The sequence below is a fragment of the Battus philenor genome, unplaced genomic scaffold (genome assembly GCF_028537555.1).
Source record: "Battus philenor isolate CCGP_79_NKW_IND1 unplaced genomic scaffold, ilBatPhil1.0.hap1 SCAF_9, whole genome shotgun sequence".
NCBI classification, from domain to species: domain Eukaryota; kingdom Metazoa; phylum Arthropoda; class Insecta; order Lepidoptera; family Papilionidae; genus Battus; species Battus philenor.
The window spans coordinates 482,501-508,020 of record NW_027181759.1 but is presented as its reverse complement, the minus strand read 5'-3'; the positions used below and the strand labels follow the sequence as shown (position 1 = coordinate 508,020).

Here is a 25,520-nt window from a genome sequence, read left to right as displayed (position 1 = left end):
TGAGCCAAATGATATTCCAACTTTTGGCAACAACGCTTCGCAAATGTTATAGACAGTCCTACTAACCTAGAAAAGATATTTACCTGTCTTTACAATATCCGGGAGTTTTTAATGACAATTTCAGCTTACTTTATGACCACAGAGTATATAAATAAATAAGGAAAAACAATTCTTAGTAAGAAAAGGACCAAAATTTCGTCAAATCACTCAACGGTGGCGGTTGTGTGATTCGCATTGTTTGCCGCATACGCATTTATCAGCGGGCTGGCGGGCGGTGCACTTTGTTGTACGACTACCACTGCATGTGCGGAAGTGGCTAAATATTGGTCCTTTTCTTACTAAGGATGGACTTCCGCAAGGTAACGCCTGATTTTATTAAATATTTAAAAAAACAATTCGTTTACAAAACCTATAAGTAACCGCTTTTTTGAGTCTACTATATTCAAAAGAAAGTAGCTTCTGTCTAAATAATAAAGTGAACTTTGTTTCAGGTTATCACTGTCTTATAAAATCGTATATAGTTCTATAAAAAAGGATTTTTATCTTTTTTTGCCATTTTTCCTTTCAGTTTTACAAAATTAGTAATAAATAAAACACTTTAATACCCACGATGAGATTCCGATGTTTATTATGTACAATAGATTTGGTAATACACATATAAAATTTAACACTTTTATGTTGTATGAGATTTTTACATTCACGCATCGCCTCTTATACAAATCATGTTTTTATTTGTTACAAATAAGTTCAGTCCGTTTTAATTGTTAAAATTTAAATTATAAGATGAATTAGAGTTAGCAAGTTGAATTTGTTTAAAAAAAAATTCAAGAGATGCTGACAAAAAATTTTACTACTAGCATATGTTAGGTGTAAAGTATAATATCCTCTAGAGTGGCTACCACAAGTCTAAAAATACGACGTATGTTGGTCCGCCATTAGATGAACCGATGACATAGACAAAATGGCTGGATGCAGATAGAAAAGCCAGTTGGTATGGCGAATTAAGGTCTATGCCTTGCATTCATATAATTAATTATGAAAGCTCCAAGTGCGCTTTATTTAAAAATATCAAAAAATTTTAAGTTTAAAAGAAAATACAAGGCTTTAGATGCGCTTTATTTAGCAAACAACGAAAGCCCTTTGCATATGCTACTAACATAACTTTGACAACGCCGAACAAACTTCGTGTGTGTGTGTTTAAAACAAAATTTATTATCTAAAATATTCCACACGGTACGAGCGCGAAACTCGAACCTTTATAAACTGAATTTTATTGACATCTGCCATCTGTTTAGACACCTGCCAATCCTGTGTGAAAACACCTTAATCAAAAGTCACATTGATACACACCTAACACTTTAGGCCATATATAGAACGGACAGAACTTATTTATATTACACACTGTAATACTATATATACGAATGGCTATCTACAGATATTTAATTTGTAAATAAACTGTGATAACAATAGATGGAGCGATTTTTAATTAAATAAAAAAGTTATAACAAGGGTATGCCTTATTTAAATGTATTATTTTCAATGATCATAATGAATTTAAATCAATGTAAAGGGAACATATACATTGAGTTAACATTTTTGCTATAAATCTAAATCTGTAGGAGAAATGCTAATGTTTGTATAACACATGTTTTTGTTACGGATCTAATGATCGCGCTTAAAGAAGAATTACAAAAGATGACGATGATAGGTTGACCGTCTGTTCGGCCCGGCCCGCGTGCCGACAATACCACGTGTCAAAACAACCACGCATTGTAATATTCTAAAATATTTTATGTATAAAATAAATTTTTGTTTATAATTAAGACAATAAATAAATAAAATGAATACCCAGTTATATCTTTTTTATTTATTTTTTATATTTAACTTTGTTATATCAATAACTATTTCTAAATTGTTCGTTATTTCGCTCCACATATGTATAGCTGGTTGAAGAGAAAAAAAAAACTGTCTTGATAGATAATTATAATGTCATATTAACAAAATTTAATTGATTCGTCTATTTTATATTATCAGAAATGAAAGTATCATCCGTAAGGATATTAGAATGTGGAATAATAGCTCCCATACTTCCTTTATAACGTTTATCGAAAATTTCCCGAGCAGTTTCGAACATGAGTGAATAGGGTGCTAATAGACTAGTGCGATTTCGATCAAGTGAATTTTTTAAAACACAATACCATTTTTTTGCGTCTTTTAAATTCAATTTGACTCGAATTTTTTATCAGTTCGCCGCATATGCTAGAAGTGCACGAAGTATACTTGAATAATTTAATATTTTATTTACAATATTGGCACGATGATAAAACTTTTTTTAATTATATTTATACAATATTTTTAATTTGAACATGATAAACACAGAAATGTGACGTACACTAATATAGACGTGAGTGAAGTCGAATACATTAAACCTGCATTGTATTTCTTCGATGTTAATGCTGTCAGCCTTAAGGCTTTCACGGCCTCGTCTGACATGAGCTCACGGAGCGAAAGGTTCCATAAACTTTACCAAAAAACTTAAGCATCGTGTTTCAGAGTCTATATGTGACACTCCAACGGAGGTGAAAGTTTAAACCCGTATTATTTCGACCACGGATATAACTTGATTTGACGTAACATACTAATGATTAAAATGGAATAATTGAATCAAAACTGGGATAATGTAACAAGTTGTGTGATCTAGGAACGAAGATGAGGGAAGAAAGGTGATGCACAGAAGATGATTTAAATGTTAAGAAATATTAAAGAAGTATGTGAAATAAATGAACAAAATAAAAAAAATATTTACCCGAGTTGTTAGGTAAAGTTTCGACCCCAAAAGTGGCAGAGGAGGACGTGAGGTCCCCAAAGAGAGGACCATTTAAAAAATAAGCGTGCGGTTGAAAAATATATGAAAATATTTAGAAGTCAGTCGAGTTTTTTGAGAGTCCATTAAACAAACACGCTTTTTAGGGTCCTAGTATCACGGAGTAGGTCAAACCAGCCAATTTGATATAAATTTTCCTTCATAAATATGTACCCAAGAGAGATAATTCTAGATATCTAGATTAAGTTAATATTAAGTTCCAAGATTTAGTTAAATCACGAGAACTAGAGCGACATATATAATACAAGACTGACTAAATAAACCCAACTTAATTTTGTGATATTCGTTGTGAAGCATTAAAGTAAATAAAAATTAAACATCTGTGGTAAAGTCTAGGGGTTTCGCGAGCCCCCTTTAAGTGGAATCATAGGCAAGGGTCAACCACACCAACGTCTATCTACGCCACTAGACATATAATACAGAATAGACATAGAAGGTGACATAAATATATATGTTACATCTCTTCGATACTTAAATGTAAACAATCTGATATTTACACTTATATTTACATATATATAAATATCGAACGACGTATGTACACATAAAAATAATAAAGAGTTAAGAATTAAAAAAATATTACAACTTGATTTTCGTTTGATTTTTTTTAATTTTTTAATAGTTTCACTTGCCAAGTTCTTTTCATTCTCGTATATAACTTCAATAAGTTATTTCGCGTACAAAACAATCATTAATCTCATATCACAAGTACGACCGCTTGTCGGCCCACCAACACCAATATTGTCAAACCAAACATTTCTCTTTGAAACCTTACTGAAGTACTCTCCGCCACGGCATCTGCGAAAGAGAATAAACTATAATTACTTTGTACTTAATAATAGCAATCTATTACGCTAATTACATTTTTAATATAATGTATCTTGAAGGGTATGACAAATAGAGAATATAAATTGAAGGAATTTACTTCTACCAATTCCATAAGATAATAATTCCTTTACTTTTTAAAAAATTTTAGATCCAATTTTTAAATGAAAGATTGAATCAAACAATAGTTAACAAAATCAGATATAAAATAAATGGAATAATTAAGATGATGACGTAGTGGACAATAGCCGACATTTGTATAAATCAATATAATAGAACATAACACACAGTTACCTAATAGATTCAAGCGTAACTTTGCGGAAGTCCATCTTAAGTAAGAAAAGGACCAATATATAGCTACTTCCACTATGTAGCAGTAGTCGTGCAATAAAGTGCACCGCCCGCCAGCCCACTAATAAATGCGCATGTGGCAAACAATGCGAATTACACAACTACCACCGTTAAATCACTCAACACGGTGTTTCATCCCTCCACGGGGCATCCTCAGGTATAACATTACTCCTGTGTTGAGAGCACAACTACTGCTACATAGCGGAAGTAGCTATATATTAGTCCTTTTCTTACTTAACACACAGTTGCAAGATTTTCACCAAAATTTCTGTTAGATCTAGTCAAGATTTATTTTTGGGCTCACTTATATTGAAATTCTAATTACGAAGTAACAGACCGAAGACCAGCTTCTCTTTCAGAAGCCCTTGTTAGTAATAATAATAATAAATAAATAAATATCGAACTAAACTACTAAAAGCAAGGTTGAGCCTTGCTACCTTTAATTATTTTTAGCTGCAGAAGTGAGTTCGACGAAGCTGAAACAGCCTCTCAAGGCTAAGATGATTAATGAAATAAAGCAGTGTTACAGCATTATATCAGACAATAGACGCCCACTGTTGGGCATAAGCGTCCACTACAGTGAATTTCCGTGACTTTAACTATATCATCGGTTTACCTAGTGGTAGAACTATACTACCCACAGCTCGTCGACGCCACTAGATAAACTATAGTCCCCAACAGCCATCCATGGCACTAGCACTGTGCCCTTTCCATTGATACTTTTACATCGGTGACCACGGCTATGATATGGTGTTTAGTTACTTACTATTTTTACTAAACATATACGAGGATATATGCGGCCGACTGGCCACGTAAAGGCGCACGGACATGCTGCGTATATGTGGAGGATGCGTGGGCAGAGTGGCACTGCAGCGTAGTGACAGGTACCCGCGGTGTGTCACGTAGTCATCAGGGAACACGTGAAGCGTTCGCCATGACGCACGAAGCCCGTCTCCATCAGCTCCCGATACGTGCGTCTCACCGGTGATGAGCGGATCCTGGGGGGAGGTTTTAAACCATCAATTTAAGAAAGCAGAATTGTGGCATAAAAGAATATAATGAAAGATTATGTGAAGTATGAAAGTAGAGAATGAAAATAAAAAATAATTATGTGAATAAATAAAATTGCCCATAAAGTCCCTGTCCCACCAAAGATAGGGGTACGAGAGGCCCCCAACAGCGGGGACCATAAAAAAAAAACATCAATTTATAAGGAAAATGGTTTTCTTCGCAGTAATATTATCTTGGCTGAGCAACCATGGTCATAGTGAAATGAACGGCTTTTACTACACTCTTTAATAATCGAGTGGAACTAGTTGCCCAATGTTTCAGAAGTTACCCTACCATGAGACATCACACGTTTATGACTCTTTGTTCCTGGACAAAAACATCAAATAGTTTCTGATAAACTCCTCGCATTAATTATTGTAGCGTGTTTTGAAATAAAAAAAAAAACCGATTCGGGGTTTTATACTTACCAAAACATTATGATTATTTAATTTTTAATTTAAATATATATCTACTAGTTCGTTTGTCAGCTACAAGCTTTAGAGCTTTCACACGATTTTGTAATCACTCTGCGTCAGGTCACTCTTAAATATGTTACGTCAATCTATTTTTTGTTTTGAAAAGCAACAGGCTAATAGCTTTTAGCAGTATACAATCTGCAGGGACGGATAGTAAAAAAAAAATAATGTCTTAATTCTAATTGAACACTTTTTATCTTACTACCTACCTTTTATCTTACTACATTATCATTACGTCATTTTTTAATTTTAAAACCAATGATTTTTGGATATGTTATATAAACTCATTGACAGTAAATGTGATTTGTTTTCACTCGTTTAAAGTTTTAACACCAATCATTGTGTAAAATATGTACTTATTTTATAAATAAGCAAACATATAAAAATATTTTTTTACAGCGTTATATATCTTCTGCAATATGTACAGTATAAAAATAATACTATAAACAAGATCGAGGCAATTTTCTTGACATGTAATTCTTTTTATCGTCCACAGATAATCTACAAACGTAATAACATTTTTGACAGTTCCGAAATTCGGTCCCTCGCCGCAGAAAGGGTGAGGTCGCTCGGAATTGGTTTTCTTATATAATTTTCCTTCGTCCTTGTTAACAAAGTTAATACTTACATTATTTCTGATGGAGCTAGGTTTCAAGAATACAGGAGATACGACTTTCAGTCTGTTGTAATTTTTGTCTTTTGAGAAAAGTAAACGTTTCTTTTGTTCGAAATTAATTACATTTTCAGAGCTTTGAGAAACTTTAAAATATTTATATGACTCTAAAGTTTATTGTACAGACCACACAGGGCGCAGAATAGATAGACCATTGACAGGAAAGGACTTTGACCCACTAGGTGGACGGACCTCTTTAAGGCCATCTTGTAAGCTTCCAACTGGTTTTAATAATGGACCCTTCCGCTCCATCAACTCATGTCAGATGAAACTGTAAAAGCATGGCTAATGGAATGAAAGAGAAAGACTGGGAAAATTGTAGAAAGAGAAGAATGATAATAATAAAAAATATGAATAAATTATTAGAAATAAAAAGTTCCTGTCCCACACGAGATAGGGGAACGAGAGGTCCCCAATAGCGGGGACCATATAAAAAAAAACTGTAAAAGCATTAGGGCTAGCAGTATTAACTTCTTTGAAAGTACAGTGATTCTATTAGAAATTTATGGGGGAGGCTTATGTTAAGCTATGGACATCTTAAGATGGTGATGATAATGATTATTATTGAAGTAGTTCACATGTAAGTTTTAATACCAATGTAACAGTCATTTTGAAGTTAATTTCAATTCAAAGTTGATTTAGATTCTGTTAGGATGGTTAGTCCTAAAAAAACATAAATTATCTAAACTTTTATACAATGTTTTTAGTAAAACAAGCATGTATGTGGTAAGAAACTGTTTTTTTTTTATTATTTAAATTGATAGTCAGATTGATAGTCAGATAGCCAGATTGATAGTCCCAAAAACTCCTAAAAAATCCTAAATTAGCAGTATTACATCTGCAATAATAATTTAACACAATGACTTCATCTATTACATGAACGATTTTTTGTTTATCGAATTAAAAAATAACAACTTTTTTATTTACTTATACATTTTATGCATATCAGTGTGTGCATGCGCATGCATATTTGTATACATGCATGTGTATGTGTGAATATTTATATGTATCATGTAAGACTTTGTTCCTTATGTGCTATAGAGTTTAATGTGTAACTTTTTTCTATGTAGCATTATGATCCTTTTGCACATCCTCACAATGTAAGTTCTACTAAAGGCGGAAACTTGTAATGACTTCTCGATATATAAGTCGCTTGTTAAAATGTAACTAGTTTTTAAGTTTCCTGAACGAGTAAAAATAAAAAAAATAAATAGAATAATATAAATTTGATTAACAAATATTTAAAAAAAGAATTACCATTATGACTTAGCCGTCGACCCTTAGGTTATATTAAGTAGTTTTAAAACTTAAAATTAGGTTCTAACCCACTTAGCTAACGAGCTCTGTTTTCGTATTCCAAGTGCAAGATCAATACCTGTACCCCAGTTATCGGTGAGGGAATTTCCTAAAATATATTCCGAGGGCATTGAAACTATGATATAAAATATTTATTCTTATCTTAAAAATGATACTTTTTCATTTTCTAAACGTGATACATAAATTGTTTTTTTATACATAAAAAAATGTTGTATTATATTTGTCTACTATAAACTAATGGATTTGAAAGATTTTGCTTTCATTATTACAAATTTATTTCCAGTAAATATATCTTATAGGAAAATCATTTTACATCTCGCCTGCCGTTAAGCGACAATGTCTAAGATGTGAAAAATGTAATAAAAAGACATGAAAGTCAATTATTTAAGAAAAACGTAAATAAAATAAAACAAATGTTAGAAAAATAATAAGTATATAAATAAATTACGAAATTTTTTTTTTTAAAAAAAAACTGAGAAACGAGGTGATGGATGAAAGGCATTGGAATGAAGGGAAAATGGAATGAAAGGACAAGACAGATGAAATGTAGAATGTGAGGACAGAATGAAAGATGTTAAGATAGAAGAGAAAAAACGCACCAAAATAAAAAATAAGTGAAAATATTATTAAAAAGAAATAAAAGTCCTTAACCCATTCATAAGTTAGGTGTACGAGAAGCTTCCAACAACGGGGGCCATCAAAAAAAATGTTTCAGGTAGGACACGCTTGCTTAAAAGAAACCTATTCACTCTTTACTTGTACTCTTTACTTGACTCCCAAATTATAACTGGCAGGAAACAATGAATCCAGTAGGTTCTTCCATACCTTGGCTGCTCGCAACATAAAAATATTAGCAAAACGCCTGGTGTAGGTTTAAAGGGATTTTAACCATGTGTATTGACGTCCGATGGAAAAAACGTGATGAGAGAACAAATATCATTATTGCATCATCACTGGTGATCTTTGTATATATACTGATGTGATGATTTGTCAAAATAATCAAATTGTTTTTGGTGATTGTAATAAATTTTCAATACAACACTGTTTTGATGTACCTTCTTATATTAGACCAACAACGTAACGTCTTGGGAGATCCGAATGCATCGCCTGTTACAACTTTTCCTTTGTCTTGTCCATTTGTCGATATATATATTCCATAAAAGACTTACAAATATTCATTTAAATTATATTAGTAAGCGGTAGTATCCCAGCGGTAGAAGATTGATACTTGCGATCGTAGATCCCGAGTTCGACTTACGAGATACAATCTTAAACAGCTGACACTTTGTGCCTTATTCATATAATATAGGATTGACACTGCTCACTAAGAAGTTTCCAGAGGATGGGCAGTCACGTCTTCTGTGTACCATAATACCATATGTGGCGATTATGGTATATCCTCCCATAGATATCTTTATGGTAAATCTACGCCTTGTAGTGGGTATCTATGGGCTGAAACGATAACATTATATTATAGGTAAACATACATGGCACAGGTAATATATAAATGTCAGAGTTTAATCAAGTACCCAGTTTTTTTTCTTATCGTGATACTTATTTCACCTGCTTTCAATATGTTATCTGTTGAATAATGATTCTATCTATAAATAAATAAAAATCAACTCTAGTAGAACTACGAAATAATTATAACAAAAAAAGTAATTTGTAAAGTGAAAAATTTCCTATACCATGATATAAAAAGGATATAAAAAACTTATACAAAAGTTTTCGATTTCGATATACATTGACTATTATAAAAGCACAAACCTCCTGTGGTTCTGAGTCAACGAACCAATCGATGACAGCAGCCGGTATTGAATAGTCCGACGTGCAGTTCACGAGGGCTTGTTCGCCCACTTGCACGATGGTTGGTAGACCGGTTATAAGTGGATCGTATTCTGGCAACACTGCAAAGGAAAAATTGAGGAATTTTCTCTACCACGGATGGATTTTCCATCGCGCCTTCATTCTTCTGGCGTTAATGATGAAGACCTATTACATATCGATCATCTAAGTTCTCAATAAGTTCTGTACACTTAACTACTAACTTAGTTACCTAGCTTAATTTAATCTAGATTTCATGGTTGATTAATCTTCGTTGTACTTACAACTATGAACGATATGACCTGATGATGATATTTAATGACCATGGATTTATATTTATATTACCTTTGTTTTTTTATAATAATCAAGGTTTAATTCAATAGTTAAGAACTGTTATTTAGGATCTTCAATCTCAAGTTAAATTTTTTTGGCTTTATTTAGGTAATCAATACCCTCGCTTTTGTTGACAATGAAAGAACACATCGTAAAGAATCCACCTTATACCTAAGACGAGAAGAGTCAAAATGTAACATTCTCAACAGTTTTTTGCACTAGGCATAGCTATGATAAAGACAGAGACAGAAATAGTGATAGAGATAGGGATAGAGGTTGAGATAAAATTAATTTATTCGGAATTGGAACTTTTAACAGAACTCTTATTGATCGTCAACTTTTTAAATGTTTTATTTTTGACTTAACTCTGCTTCGCGAGGTGTAAAAGTTGTGGAGGAGAAACTTCTTTGAATTTAGCAAATGGCAATTCAATATAATTTTACGGAAATTAAAAAAAAGAATGATTCGGTTTATTTCAAATGAGTAAGACACTTTTTGCCATCGAAACTTTTGTACAGCCGGGTTTCTCGGTGTATTTTTAAATACACTCTGGACGTTCCTTTTTTATTATAATTAGTGTAGATGTACAAATATATTATCATAAATATGTTGCAAGAATACGTAAAGAATGAAGAAGGATTTAATGTAAAATTTCATTAAGCATACCATGTATATAACTCTCTTCCAATTGTAGCTATATACGCTTTGCTTAAATAAGTCTTCTGTGGATAGGTAAAACACTAACATGTTGAAAAGATCCGATCTACTCATAGATATTAAAGGTAAGTTCATAATAGTCAGTGTATATAACATTTTTGTACGGTTATCAAACATACAACGCTGGTATAACATCTCTCTCTTGCGAACCATTGCAGAGCACAGCTATTTCGTTCGGATAGTTCAGTTGAAAATTTCTATTTACACCGCTCTAATTTCTTTAAAGATGAAAATAATCAGATTTTAGTCCCAATGGACATATCTTGTATCTAAATTAAGTAACATTGATGCTTCATCTAAAATATATTTACTATGCTAAACAAACAAATGAAAAAAGGAGTTCCCTTATTATCTTCTTCTTAACATTCACAATGTAACCAATATCTATCTATTCCTATATCTTAAAATTCTTAAAAAGATAAATAATTTTCTTAACCTGCCAAAGTCATGTTCGCTGATTGCTTGTCCACAGCGAATCTGGGACCCTCGCTGGAAACTTCACACGTGTATTTTGCGGTACCTCGGTCTGGCTTCACAGTAATAACACACGCGCTTAGATCGCAGGAACTGTTTGTGATCGTCAATCCAGAGGCATTGAACTCTCTGGTCTCGAACTGTAACAAAGGTATTAATTATAATAAAACTAATACACAAAATTGGGAGGTAAAAACATAATAGAGACAATCAAAATGTGATATGTAAGTAAACCAAAAGTAAAATGAGCAAATTGTACTGTATCTGTGATATAGAAATCGTGGGGAAGAATGAGAGGCGATATTTGAAAGGTATGTGGTAAATGATAAAGAATCTGTGAAGGAATAATTAAGTAAATGTGAAGCATGAAAGACCAAAAAACTTTAACTTAAAAAATTTAACCCTATGAATAACAAAGTCCCTGCCAATATTTGCCGGGGTTGAACGAGAGACCCCAATAATGGAGCCAAAAAAATGAAACGAAGGGGACCTTTAAATACGAAAAATTTCGAACAATTTTAAGCATAGATATAGATGATAGACGAAATTATTTTCTAGACTACTCATATCGCGAGGTATAGCTGAAGAGGAAGAAATTTCATTAAGAACTATCTGAAACTTTTGTAAGCTCTACGAAGGTAATTATAATTTCAATTAAGGTAACGCCATGAGACCTAATACTGAAGTGTTTGGGCTTGAAATAGTTTAATCTTCTTAGATACATTTACCCAATTCGCAATTAGAAAAAGAATCTAATATTCTCAATTTTCTTCACGGAGCTTAGGCACTGCTGCGATGTTTCCTAACCATTTGCATAAGAAAATTAATTAGTGAGCAGTATTATGTATTTTTTGTCTTAAAATCATGGTGGTAGTGACATATACCAACCCTGTGGGTAATAAAAATCACTGCAGAAAAAATTGCTTCAGACAATGCTAAGTTGGAGTCCGAATTGTAACTTATATATGTGGGTCTTATTTATCAATTTTCTGTTTGTTTCTTACGTATTGCAAGTCTGAGTTTATGTTACCGTCAGAGCCTACGTCTGCGTGTACATCATGTACTGTATTTGCCACCACCTTTAAGTCAATGTTCAAGTTTGTGTGTATCATCTAACTAACGTGTGCATCTCTGTTCGAGTGTATATATGTATTTACATTCGCGTCTACTTAAGTGTTTATGTCCGCGTCCACTGGAATTTCTTCTACGTTTGTACCTACAACAGCCTCAACATACGTGTCTAGGTCCGCGTCGAAGCCTGCATCTATGTTTACGTATAAGTTCAAACCTTCATTCACGTCTACCCTCTCATCTGCATCCAATTCTGCTTACTTGTATTTATAGTCAAGAAGTTTACCTCTTGAGGAGTGTAGCGAAAGATCTCGTCCGTCTCTCGGTACCACTTCACGGAATGGAGCGGCGGGTCATGTGGCTGCCGCGTGTACATGCAGCGGAGTTCAGCTTCCTTCCGCGGGTCTGCCCACAACGGCACCTCCAGCATTGTGATCGTATGAGACACACTTCGAGCTGGAATAGAAAGGAAACGTTAAATTGTTATCTAACCATATCGAGTCAACAGAAAACAATCATGGATGTCTTGTTGATTCAACCTAAGTTGGTCAGAGTCTGGTGTACTTATAATAATGAAGTAGAGACAACAAGCCAAAATTGTCCTGTATATATACAGGATGATTGGATTATAGATCCAAAAGCTTTCAAGGAGAAAATATAAGAAAGAGACTATAATATTTTTACATAAATCCTGCATAAAGTGATCACACGCGCACGCACACACGCACTCGCACACACACACACACCCACATATATATATATATATATATATATATATATATATATATATATATATATATATATATACATACATAGATATTTTTATATGTGTTTCATTTATATGTAAGTGTGTGTGTATATATATAATCGATATTATTATCAAAGCTATGTTTCGCTTTAAGAGTTCGATATACAATACGTGAAAGAAACATGTCTTTCCTGTAATTCCAATTTTATTTATAAGAAATCGTTACTTAAAAACAAAAGAGGCTCAAAGGAGAGGATAAAAGCAAATCCCTATCGGGAGATCCTTTATTATTTGTTTTGAACATCGGTCCGCGACTCTTTACCTTACCTCCGTACTAATTCGCTTAAAGCTCCCGGGCGAGCGATACAGTTAGACAGCACCTTTATATTTAGTTTTAATGTAAATTTTGTTAATTAACAATTTGAACTCGCCTTTTGAACTACAGTTTATTTAGAATACTTCATTATTAAATAATAAGATAAAAGAATTGTTACTAATTTTAAAATGTAAAAGAAATTGTAATGCGTCAGCCTTTGTTAGCAACCATTGAAGATATATTACTCGATATATTATATCCTAAATAATAACATGTATAAAATTTAAACATGATAATTCAATCTTAAATCTTTAATCCCACCATTAAAGCGTCGGTAGAAATAATGGCATCATAGACTCTCGCTCGCCGGTTCTTCATAACTTAAAAGATATTGCCTACATAAAATTTTGTTTAATCATTTAAGTTTATTAAGTATGATACTAATTTAGATCAGCTTAACCAAAATCAATAAAAATAATGTGATAATGTAATAAGCTTATAAAGAAATAAAATAAAAATATGAAATAAAGAAAATGTAAAATAGTAATGATGGATCAATGAAAAGCAAAACAGAGCGAAAGGGAATGACAGAAGAATTGTGGTAAGACAGAAACGAAACGAACGTTAGATCATATGATGCCCGAAAGAAGAGTGAGAAAATAAAAATGTTGGTGAAAAATTAAATAATGTAAAATGGTCCCTGTCCCACACAAGATAGGGGGTACGAGAGGCTCCCAATAGCGGGGACCAAAAAAAAAAAAGAAAAAAAATTTAGATCAGCTTGGTCAGACTGGATTCTACTCGAGACACTAAGGCCCCTAAAATTGACTACATAATACCATGATCAAAATGTAAGGTCAATTTGTTTATTCTTCCAAATCAATTTCATCCCCTTCAAAGTAATTCCCGTCATGTAAAACACAATTTACCAACGATTTTTCCAGTCCTTGAAACTGTCTTGTTCCTGTATAGACATATAGACTTTCTTAGATTCGGTTTTTGTCTCCTCAAAGTCATTTCGTGGTTGAATCGAGACGTGGTCACTTTACATGGATGCTATAAGAAGACCTATAGTCACCCAGAGACCAATGAAGGAAGGGTAAAATAAAATTGTAAACTAGAATTAGCATGTAGTGGCTGAGAATGGATGTAAGAATTACGGAACGGAAATGAAAGACTGGGAAAACTGTAGAAAGAATGAAGAAGAAAGAGAGATAATAAGAAATATGAAAGAAGAAAATGAAAATAAATAGAGGTGTGTGTATATTAATAAAAAATTAAAAGGCCCTTTCCCACACAAGATAGGTGAACGAGAGGTCCCCAATAACGGAAGCCGTTAAAAATAAAAATAAAAAATGAAGAAAGGGTATTGCTCGGAGCTTTGTTTCGACATCGATTCATAACTACAGAATAACCAAAGTAGTCGACATAGCTCGAAGAATTACTCGTCTGGAGTTCCAGTGGGCAGGACAAATCGCTCGTGCACCCGATTGCCGACAACTCGCCAGACAACTGAGACTGGAGACTTCTGCTAATTAGAAAATGTAAAAAGAAATGAGGAATGAATGAAAGGCGATACAGAGCGAAAGGGAAAGACAGTAGAATTATGGAATGAAAGAAATGACCGAAAGATAGTGTGACGTGCGAAAGAAGAGAACGAAAATAAAAAAAAATCTGGGAAAAATTAAATAAATTTGCACAAAAAGTCCCTATCCCACCATAAATAGGGGTACGATAGGCCCCCAATAGCGGGGGTCATAAAAAAAAAACTCGACGCTCGACGAATGGAACAGGAGGTATATGGAAAGAACGACGGCTTCAGTGACGAGGAAATTTTCCCGGACGCCATTTCAGCCTACCGCATGCTCCGCAGTGTCGAGGTGGACGCGGACTCGGCCCAGCTCTTCACAGGGCACGGGGGGTTCTCTGAGTACCTTCACAAGTTCAAGCTCAAGGAGGACCCCTCGTGCTTTTGTGAACCGGGCGTGGACAAGACCGTTATCCACCACGTGGCCCAGTGTCCCGCATTCGGGGGACTCCGGTTCGACTACGAGTGCCAGTCTAGTGTGAAAATCAGGGAGGAATCAATAGCCTGATAAGAGAAGAAAAAACAAAGAAGAGTTCCTCCTATTCTGTAGAAAAATAATAAGTATAGTAATAGATAGAAATAAAAGCTAATAAAAATGTAAACAACAAAAATCAAAGAAAAATAATGTAAAACCAAGTGATATTGTAATAATTCTATATAGAAATAAAATAATAAAAATGTAAAAGAGTAATGAGGGATGTATGAAAGGCGTTACAGAGCGAAAGGGAAAGAAAGAAGAATTGTGGCAAGAATGAAAAGAACGAAAGATAATGAAAATAAAAAGGTTGTGAAAAATTAAATAATGTTGAATAGTCCCACACAAGATAGGGGGTACGAGAGGCTCCCAATAGCGGGGGCCAATAAAAAAAAACTAGCCAGTAGACGCGGCATTGGTGTTAGACCTCATACTAGGTGACCGAAGAAGTGGTCAAGTTCGCGGGAAATCGCAAGTTGGAGGAGTAAGACCGATCATTGTCGCAATCTTTGGGGAAAGCCTATGCCTTATACTGGTCGTCTATCACCTGACATAAATAAATAAATTAACTTGAGATATATTCAACAATGGAATTTACATATTATATTATATTAATAGATAGATTGACAAGACAACTTAAAGGGATATATCAAAGCTCGGTACATCAGGAAAAGCACGGATGGACGGAACTAACATCGACTTAGTGGGTAACTTTAGGAAGCAGCTTAAGCTACAAAGCTATTCCGATTCCTGCGGAACCGTATATCCTGTTAATACTAAGTATAATAGTAAGATATCCAGCTTGGTCCAAATAACCCGATTTAAGTTGGGAGCTGCGCTAGGGTGTTAGTTAAGTTATTTTGACATTACTTTAAGTTAGTATCTAATAAAATAAATTAGTTGAAACGAGGACATATTTAAGCTGGCAGGAAGTTACTTAATGGGGGCAGCGCAGGACCGAATATCGGTGCTTACTTTAACCTTCCAACTGCCAAGCTGTTTTGGCCATGACTTCCCCAGGTGTCAAATGGAAATATCAGGTGTAGGCTTTCCTTATGTGAAAATTTGGGATCTTTACATTCTATGAATGAATATAACACATTATGTATATCATTATGTACTGAGACCGCCGGCGACCTTCATGGCACTTAAAGGCAATACAGTACTCGGTGTGCCATGAGGTCGCCGGCGGGTCACGTTTTTGTAACACAGAAAACACGATAGGTTTTCAAAGCCAGCTTTGAAATATGAATGAATTGTTAATTCAATACAAAGAAAGGTTTCTATATAAATATTCTAATGTAAATTTTATATAAAAAGTGAAGCCGCCCGCGGTCTCATTGGCACCCATGGTAACCGCTTCTAAAACATGCTGCAAATCGTATACCATCCCGTGATCCAGTTGCTAGGTGCCTAATGAAGCTAATAATTACCGGAGGGTTGGAAAAAAATAATATTCCTTAGATGTACAGATGAAAAATTGTGAGGTAGCCGGCGGCCCTCACGGCACCTATTGTTGGGTATCGTGAGGTAGCCGGCGGTCCTCATGGCACTTAAAAGGTTAAAGGATGCCTATGCCAAGCAATGGTTTTCTATCGGCTTAAAAAGAGAAGATGTTCAGATCAAAATTCTTCATAGCTCATAGATCCTAGTTCAAAGAATCTGGCAATAACTATCCTGGACATCTCTTAGGAACTGAAGGCGATTACCTGGGCTTTCAGTGGGTAGAAATCCTGTCATCATTACAGCCGCAGGAGGTTCACTGCTGGGCACAGGTCTACTGCACGGATTTCCGATAGATCTCATTGTAAGTTAGCTAGTGAGACGATATTTTTAAATACTAGCAATTAATGTAGTATGTAGTTCAATTCCGCGATAAACAAGGTTGATTTAAACGCTGCGCCGACGCAAGTAAAATTACTTATATTAATACTTTACGTATAATACGGAAATAGTGATGTGACGTTGTCGATACTAACCATCAGTAACTTATCGATTAAGGTCCAGGACACAACATAAAGAAGTATTAATATGTAATTTAAATACGTACTGTGTACAGTATCCGATATCTCTGTCATACAAAATACAAACAGTGTGTGGGACAGAGATAATGCTCTACGAAGTCGAATAGCCGATTGTCTCTTTCTAAAGTTCGATGTGCAATATTTATCGCCGGGTATTGTAAATTATTACTACAGTATATACTCGCAAATACACTCAACGCGACTGACTTCGTAGTTAAAAAAGTAAGACGATCATCGAACGTTAAAAACTCTTTATAACGCAAAAATATATATACATAATTGCATAATAGTAAAGACAATAGCACAATGGGCGGTCTTATAACACGACGCAATTTTTGAGACAACTATAATATAGAAACAGTAGAGGAATAAATAACAAGTACAGTGCACATATAGGTAAAACCTACTCATATACAAACATACATACATATAAAGCGTAAATTCATATATATTCATAAATACAGTATAGTATATAAATATACATATAATATTAGATAAAACATTAAAAGACTTTTTTAAAAGTTAAGACACGTTGTCTTGCGGTATTTTGTTATGGAGCAGTGGCGACTATATTAATATTATATTTATTTTACAAAAACCAGTACAGACAATATATAACCTAAGAGCCTGAGATTCCACGAGAGACATCTTTAAAGAAATTAGCATTGTAATGGTTGCTTTTCAATTTTATTTTTATTTTTATATTTTTTTCATTTTTAATAACATATTTTTGCACCACGATTTATAATCTTATATGTGAAATAGTGACAGACACTTGAAAAATAATATAAATAAAAATGAACACGAAACGTTCAAATTTTGTACGTGTAATAAATTTCAAATAGATACCTAAAACGTTCCTTTTATAAGTTTTAAATTATAAATTAAAAGTATACTATTAAATAGATCTTATTATAGCATTCAAAGGTTTTTATTTGATCGAAATGCGTGGAATGTGGTTTATTGACTCATTTATATGATTGATATTATAATGTACATATAAAAAATTGTTATGTTTCATTTTAAAGGGGTAATGTAACATATTTGTTAGCAAATTATTCAAGGCTTTTACACCTATTTACAATAACCTCTTTAAACAAATCTTGAGGCTTCTTTTACGAAGTTCGTAGTAGTTAGAGCAATGTATCTAAGGTCTATGTACACTAATCCTCAGAAAAACCTTTTTGTGGTCACCATACAACTTACGTGACGGTAGAGACTTTATACTACCTTATTAATAGTATTTTTTTAAGTATTTCTTACTTACTATATCAAAAACCGAACTCTAGTTTTTATCATACTTTTATGTGAATCTAAAGGAATGAAAAATAGAAGGATGTACAATACGTATAGATGTGAAGCCTATACAAATATTGTAGGTGTGTATGATACTGTGAATGATATTGTTGAATTAAATTTAGCTTGACTATAGTACCATGATTCAACTTAAAGCTAGAAAGGTTCCACTTTCTTTCAGCCTATGCCCACAAAGCATAGGCCTTTCCCAAGGATCGCCACGATGACCGTTCCCGAGCTGTTCGCATCTAATGTCTTCCCGCCACCTTTACTATGTCAATCCACTTAGATTTGTATTGTTTCTGAAGATTTTAATGCTGTTAGTCCTAAGGCTTTTACAGCCTCATCGGTACTGAGTTCACGAATCGGAAGAGCGTGTGAACTAGATTTAAAACTAGAATCTAAAAGCTGGTGGGGCGCCTACCAGTTTCACGGGGACGCTCGTATGTTGTTAAGGCTCTTCGTGGTAGAGCTTTGACGGGGCGTGTTGCTGGAGTGTGCTTGTGGGTTGTGACGATAGCGTGGATCACAGGTGAGTCGAAGAGGGATCCAGATCCATCTACGATTCACCCACGCTATTCGCGGTTAGGAAACGGGCGGCCGCTCACTAAAAACGGGTGTTGTGGCGTGGGTAGTGTTTTGTTTTGTTATGTAGAACGCGACGACCTATGTAAAGTGTTGCAGGTGCAGTGGTAGCTGATGATGCTGAGTGGTTTGCGCTTGAAGTGTTGTGAGTGTCTGCAGGAAGTGCGGTGTGGCGAGTGTTCTGTGCTCCACCTAGAGGGTCCACCCACGCCGCGTCTACCGCCTTGTGGTCACCACTTGAGAACCTTTCAGCCCCAACGGCCATCGGTTGCACCAGCGATCATGATTCTTCTGCGGATGTCCTCATTTGTGATTCGATCTCGCAGCAAAACTCCGAGCACAGCCCTCTCCATTGCTCTCTAGTTGACTTTGAGCCTTATTATGAGGCCTGTCATAAGTGATCACGTCTCAGATCCGTATGTCATCACCGGCAACACACATTGATTAAAGCCTTTTGTCCTCAATTATTGCAGTATCTTGGATGAGAAGAGGCTTTTGAGCTGCCCGAATGCTGTCCATCCGAGTGCGATTCGTCGCTTTCCCAACTCTACTAACTTATATAAGATCGAATCTGCGACCTACGAGCATAAGTTACCAATCTTATCTACTAAACCACCGGCGTTTTGTTGGTAAATAAGTGAAATTATACAAACTTCACTTATTCTAAAATTATTCACAACACGAAGCAAACAATGGTACAACAATCAAGATAAGTTTTGGTAAAACAGTATGTTTGCTTAAAGTTATTTCGCGACAAACAATACGTACGAAACCTTTTTGGGACGATATACAGAAATTTGTTTAGCAGGTTTAATATATTATTATTTTAATATTATTAAATTTATTAGCATTTACTTTAACAACAGATGCCTGCTTGGGTTTTATGGTACTTTTTTTCTATTTTACGATCGAAAAGCAGACGAACGCTGGGAAAGCACTGCTCATTTCTATTATACCATTAAAAGCATAAAACAGAATATTTTTATTCAGCTACACTTTTTTGTAGAAATTTATTATGTATGCGTATACTCAGACCCATGTAAGATTTGTTAACCTTAACATAATAAGCGAACATCTAATTAATAATATTATATTAAAGTACTTAACTATAAATATGTATAATAACATCTTCATTTAATACATTGTATATACATATATGTACATGTGTGTGTGTGTGTGTGTGTGTGTGTGTGTGTGTATGTGTATGAATGTATGATCTTATGTCCTTTATAGAATCAAAACTAAGCATTTGACTACGTGATCATCTTCAGCAAAGTAGTTGTGCATGAGCCCACAAAGTTTCTAAGTTAAACAAATTCAACAGATAGCGCCACTGTCATTCAAATGAATCACGGCACCATCACGGCAATACCCGAATATCGCCGTGATGGTTCATGCTGTTTTGAATTAAAATGAAAACAGCGAAGGAAGGATGACATTTTGTGTTGTGGGTGGTGTAAGAATATGTGAGAATTTTGAAATTCATGTCCGGCTCAAATAATTAAAATAAAATAAAAATGGAATAAACTAAGTATTTTTGTTAAATTTCACGCGAAAAATATCGCTGGGCACAGCTATACCTAATAAAGAAAAAAATAAAAGAAAGTAAAACTGGAAAAAAAATATTTTCGTTTTACGTTTTTAGCCGAAAAACGTCTACCGCTGGACCTAGGGTTCCCCCATAGATTTCCATCAAAATCAGCTTGTGTCTTCGTATAGTTTTCCGCAGTGTTGTAGTATGTTTTTTTAGAAGCTGTAGTGCACCCATCAGAACTTTAACTATGTCATGTATGGCCTGAAAGAGGTGTACGAGAAGATATGTTCTTCCAAAGAGGTATTGCACTCCGTAAGTAGGAGTCCTTTCGAGAGAAAGTCTCAAAACAGAGAAACCACCTGTCTCACATACAAGCCGATGAAAAAACTCTCAATAACCAAGGCTATAGCATGGGGTAGGTTCAAGGAAGCTTACCATCCATGACGCTCAAGGGTTAAAGAACGAAGCGACCATCATTGTCCATCAAACAGAAGACACCCTAGGTACGGCCCGAGGGTGTCTTCTGTTTAACGTCACACGAACTCGCGCTTGTATACGATACGATCGCAAGATTCATCGATGTGGCGAAAAAGGCAACCGCTGCATAAATACTGGCACACAAATAGTAGAAAATCTTAGAATAAGCTGTACAAAATTGCCCATAAATAAATCACACCATGGCAAGGCAGTCATATGATGGCTTCATGAAAATTTTCTCTGAATATTTTATTTCCTTTCATATTATAGATTGCATTAAACAGCATTATTTCGTCATAATACAAAAACTCAAATAGTTTAAATAATTTACAGCATCTATGGTTTTTTTTTTAAATGGTTCCCGCTGTTGGGGACCTCTCGTTCCCCTATCTCGTGTGGGACAGGGACTTATTAATTCTACTAATTTATTCATATTTTTTTATTATTATTATTCTTCTCCAGCATCTATGGTTACATATAATACAAAAACTTTTATATTACGTATCACGACAGACATATATTAATTTATTATATAGAGGAGTATACATATAGGGTAACATATAACTATAGAGTCTGTTTTATTTTAACCAACTTTTTCAGCATTGTTTCAGCATTATATTTAAATAAATTAAATTTACTTGTAATTTTTTTTCCAAAAGAAATCCCTTATGATACGTAAAAAGGTTTGCAACTCCGAAAGTTTAAAAAAACCCTCCCGATTGTTTGCCGATACCCGAGTCCCCGGTGTGTAATGTACGTGAAACGTTCCTAATTTCGGTCCCCTTAGAGCGTGGCTCACTCCAAATATGATTAGATGGATCCTAAGTTTTAAGTTAAGCAAATATCGGACCTTTTTTAAGTCGCTATACGGGCAAAAGTTTCGAACGATTAAATGACAAAATGTCTCTTCTTAATGCTAATAATATTATCATATCATATCAACTTATTTTCATCCGATGGACTTCCACAGCAAGGTATAGTCTTCCTCCAAAGATATCTACGAGGAGATAACATAATCACCACGCTTATCATGGTGCTGCTACCCATCCTTTGGAATATCGTTTGTGAGCATTGTCAATCATATATAATTAATACACAAAATTTTAATTATTTAGGATTGTAGATCGCAAGTTTCAATACTCTACAGCTTGTGCTCTGGTCTACTCTGGCCCCCACTGCTTCTAATATTATCTATATTAATCCAGGATTACCAGCACAAAAAAGCTCGCACCAATTACAATTAAATAATTGCAGCTTTTTGAGTGCTTCGTGTTTATAATTCTATACTTAGTCTTGCCATAAATATTGTTATAAAGAAAAGCACGATTTTTTTTTTATACGTAACATTTATTCCTTTCATAGTGAGTTAGTTTAATACATCAATATATAACTATTAAAAATATACAATGTTTATTCGAAGTGGTCTCCATTGGCTGCAATACAGTCTTTTAAACGTTGAGGCCAGTTATCAATAGCAGCACGAACTCTTTCTAGAGGAAAATTCTTCACTGCCAACCGAATGGATCGTTTTAGGGACTCCAAATTATCATGGCGTTTAGAGCAAGCCTTACTCTCTAAAACTGACCATAAATCATAATCCAATGGATTTAGGTCAGGACTTGACGACGGCCAGTTTTCAGTGCTGATAAAGTCCGGAACGTTAGTTTTCAACCAAGATTGGGTGGATCGAGCTCTATGACCCGGTGCCGAGTCTTGTTGAAAGCACCATTCTTTGTTATTGAACATGGTGTTAGTTAAAGGCTTAACTACCGTCTCAAGAATGGTATTTTGATAAACTTGTGCCGACGTTTTAATACCTTTTTCACAAAAATATGGCTCAGTCACCCCTTCATAGCTAACACCCCACCAAACCATCACTGAAGTGGGATAATGCCCACGTTGTACTCTGTTTACTAATTGCGAAGCTTCTTTAGAGCTTCCAGCATAAATACGGTCATTTTGTTTATTAAAATACTGCTCAATTGTAAAAATTTTCTCATCCGTAAACAAAATTTTTTTGTGACCTCCCTTTGCGTACCGCTTAAGTAGTTGTTTGGATTTTACCACCCTATTCTTCTTTAAATTATCAGTTAAGAAGTGACCAGTACGTCTCTTATAGGCTGCAAGTCCTAAGTCATCTTTTAATATACGCGACATGGTTCTAGGAGCTATCTTCATCTCCCGAGATAAAATCTTTTGCTTACGGACAGGATTTCTTCGAATTCTTTCCCTAACTGCTTTAATCACCTTTTTCACACGAACGGTACGTGGACGGCCAGATCTTTTTCTGTCACAAACAGAGGAGGTATCATTGTACCTATCAATAGCCCGGTAAACAAACATTTGACTAATACCAAGCGGGTGGAGGGTTTTAAAAATTGCACTTTTCTCCATACCTACTTTATGTAAGGCAATCACAGCGATTCGGTTCTCTTTATCACCCCACTCCATTTTAATATAACAAAATATTTAACAATATAATGGCGCGAAAATAAGAAAACACATCAAGCAATCATATAAAAATGACAGATTCCAAATTCAAACGTAATATTTTCTTTTTTTGAATAGTAACAGTATTTATGGCCAGACTAAGTATTGATTTATATTTACATAAAGCAACATGAAGCGTGTTCACCGCAAGGAATGTTATATGAAAATTATTTATACAACATTTAAATTTCAAACATATTTATTGCTTTGTTTAACTAAACAAATAAAATAAATTGTATACAAAATAATAACTGTAAAACAAAATTTTTTACAATAATAAATAAATTAAAAAACTAAGGAATTAGGTGATGGAAGAAAGGGATCGGAAAAGAGGGAAATGGAATGAAAGAGTAAGACAGACGAAATGTGGAGAGTAAGAAAAATAATGAAAGAACTTAAGATGAATCGATTTAGAGTGCGGATTTAAAATTAGATGTGAAAAAAAAATTGAATAACAGGGGCCTTTAAAAAATTCTATTAAAATTTACATTGGATTTTAAAAAGAGTTTTAAGAGCTTGAGAATGAAAAGATTGAATTGCTTGCAATCGGCGAAAGGTTCTCGAGCTACCATGAACAGGTAGATAAGGTTTAGGTAGACTCCCACAAGTGGATCGACGACGTAGTCAAAATCACGGAAAGTCTCTGAACGGCGGTCTTTGTAGCAATCTTTGACGGCGGCCCATGACTTGCAGTGAGAGTCTGTCCGATAACAAAATGAAACGTTGTGATGAATAAAACTCACAGAGATAATTATTGCGTTATATAAATTAATGTAATGTATTTTTGTGAAAGAATACCATACTTTGATAAAAAAGTAAGGTGAAATTGTAATTTAAAACTCCCGTATTTAATGGAATCAGGCGTTACCTTGCGGAAGTCGATCCTAAGTAAGAAAAGGACCAATATTTAGCCACTTCCGCACATGCAGTGGTAGTCGTGCAATAAAATGCACCGCCAGCCAGCGACTCTCTCAGAGGACTCTGTGTTTGGCACTAATCGGTGTAACATAACTTCTGAAGATGCCCCATGGAGGGTTGAAACACGTGTTGAGTAATTTGGCGGTGGCGGTTATGTGATTCGCATTGTTTGCCGCATACGCATTTATCAGCGGGCTGGCGGGCGGTGCACTTTGTTGCACGACTACCACTGCATGTGCGGAAGTGGCTAAATATTGGTCCTTTTCTTACTTAAGTATTTAATAATAAAATGTAAATTATTCATTCTTCCTAATCAAGAGACAGCCTCTTCGTTGCTTTCTGGATGACCACAGGCCTTCTTATAACATCCATGGTAAGTGACCACGTCTCAATTCAACCACGAGATGCCCTTAAGGAGGTAAAAACCGAATCAAATGAGGCATTGAAGGCTATACTAGAGGACTATTCCAACTGTTTCAATTACTGGTAAATTTTTTGGAAAAAGTGCGTTTTATCGAATGATGATTACTTTGATGGCGATGAAATTGATTTGGAAAGATAAATAATTTACATTTTATTTACAAATTCTTCTTACTTTTTGATCAAAATATAATGAATTAGTAAATAAAAACGCTAGACTATTCGAGGTTATATTACCTTCAGATACAAACCGTAAGTTCTGTTAAGGCTCGAACAAGCCACCGTCATTGTTATTATTAATGTACCACAACAGCCTTGAATGCTCTAGAAAATACATCGATTGTGAAGTTTACGAGAAAATAAGCCCGGGCGTAGCTTGTTATGTGGTATGAGGTGTGCCCCGGAGGGTCCGGGGAGGGAGCCGGAGGCCTGGTTTAACATTTATTAACTATTCGCAATTCTTTAAGTATTAACAAGAAGGGTTCCGCAGGTAAATTTTGGAATATTTTGACAGTGTTCATGTTGTACAATGAAAATATTTTACAAAAGTAAAATTTTATTATTAAAGACATCATAGAGAATCCTTTAAGACCTTATACCTTTTCTTAAAAAGGAACAATTCAATGAACAAATTTAAAAAATATAAGAAGATTTTAA

The 25,520-nt window shown here is 34.6% G+C and overlaps 1 protein-coding gene across 1 annotated transcript in view; it reads right to left on the bottom strand.

Annotated features, from left to right (window-relative positions):
* Positions 1–3,578: 3,578 nt before the first annotated feature.
* LOC137932247 (uncharacterized) overlaps positions 3,579–25,520 on the bottom strand; it is a 33,026-nt gene continuing 11,084 nt past the window's right edge. The window contains exons 2-6 of the mRNA XM_068775850.1: positions 12,279–12,448; positions 10,884–11,061; positions 9,341–9,480; positions 4,824–5,055; positions 3,579–3,679 (exon numbers count right to left, since the gene is read on the bottom strand). Coding sequence (XP_068631951.1) covers positions 3,579–3,679; positions 4,824–5,055; positions 9,341–9,480; positions 10,884–11,061; positions 12,279–12,448 — 821 coding nt within the window. The remainder of the gene's footprint in view (positions 3,680–4,823; positions 5,056–9,340; positions 9,481–10,883; positions 11,062–12,278; positions 12,449–25,520) is intronic.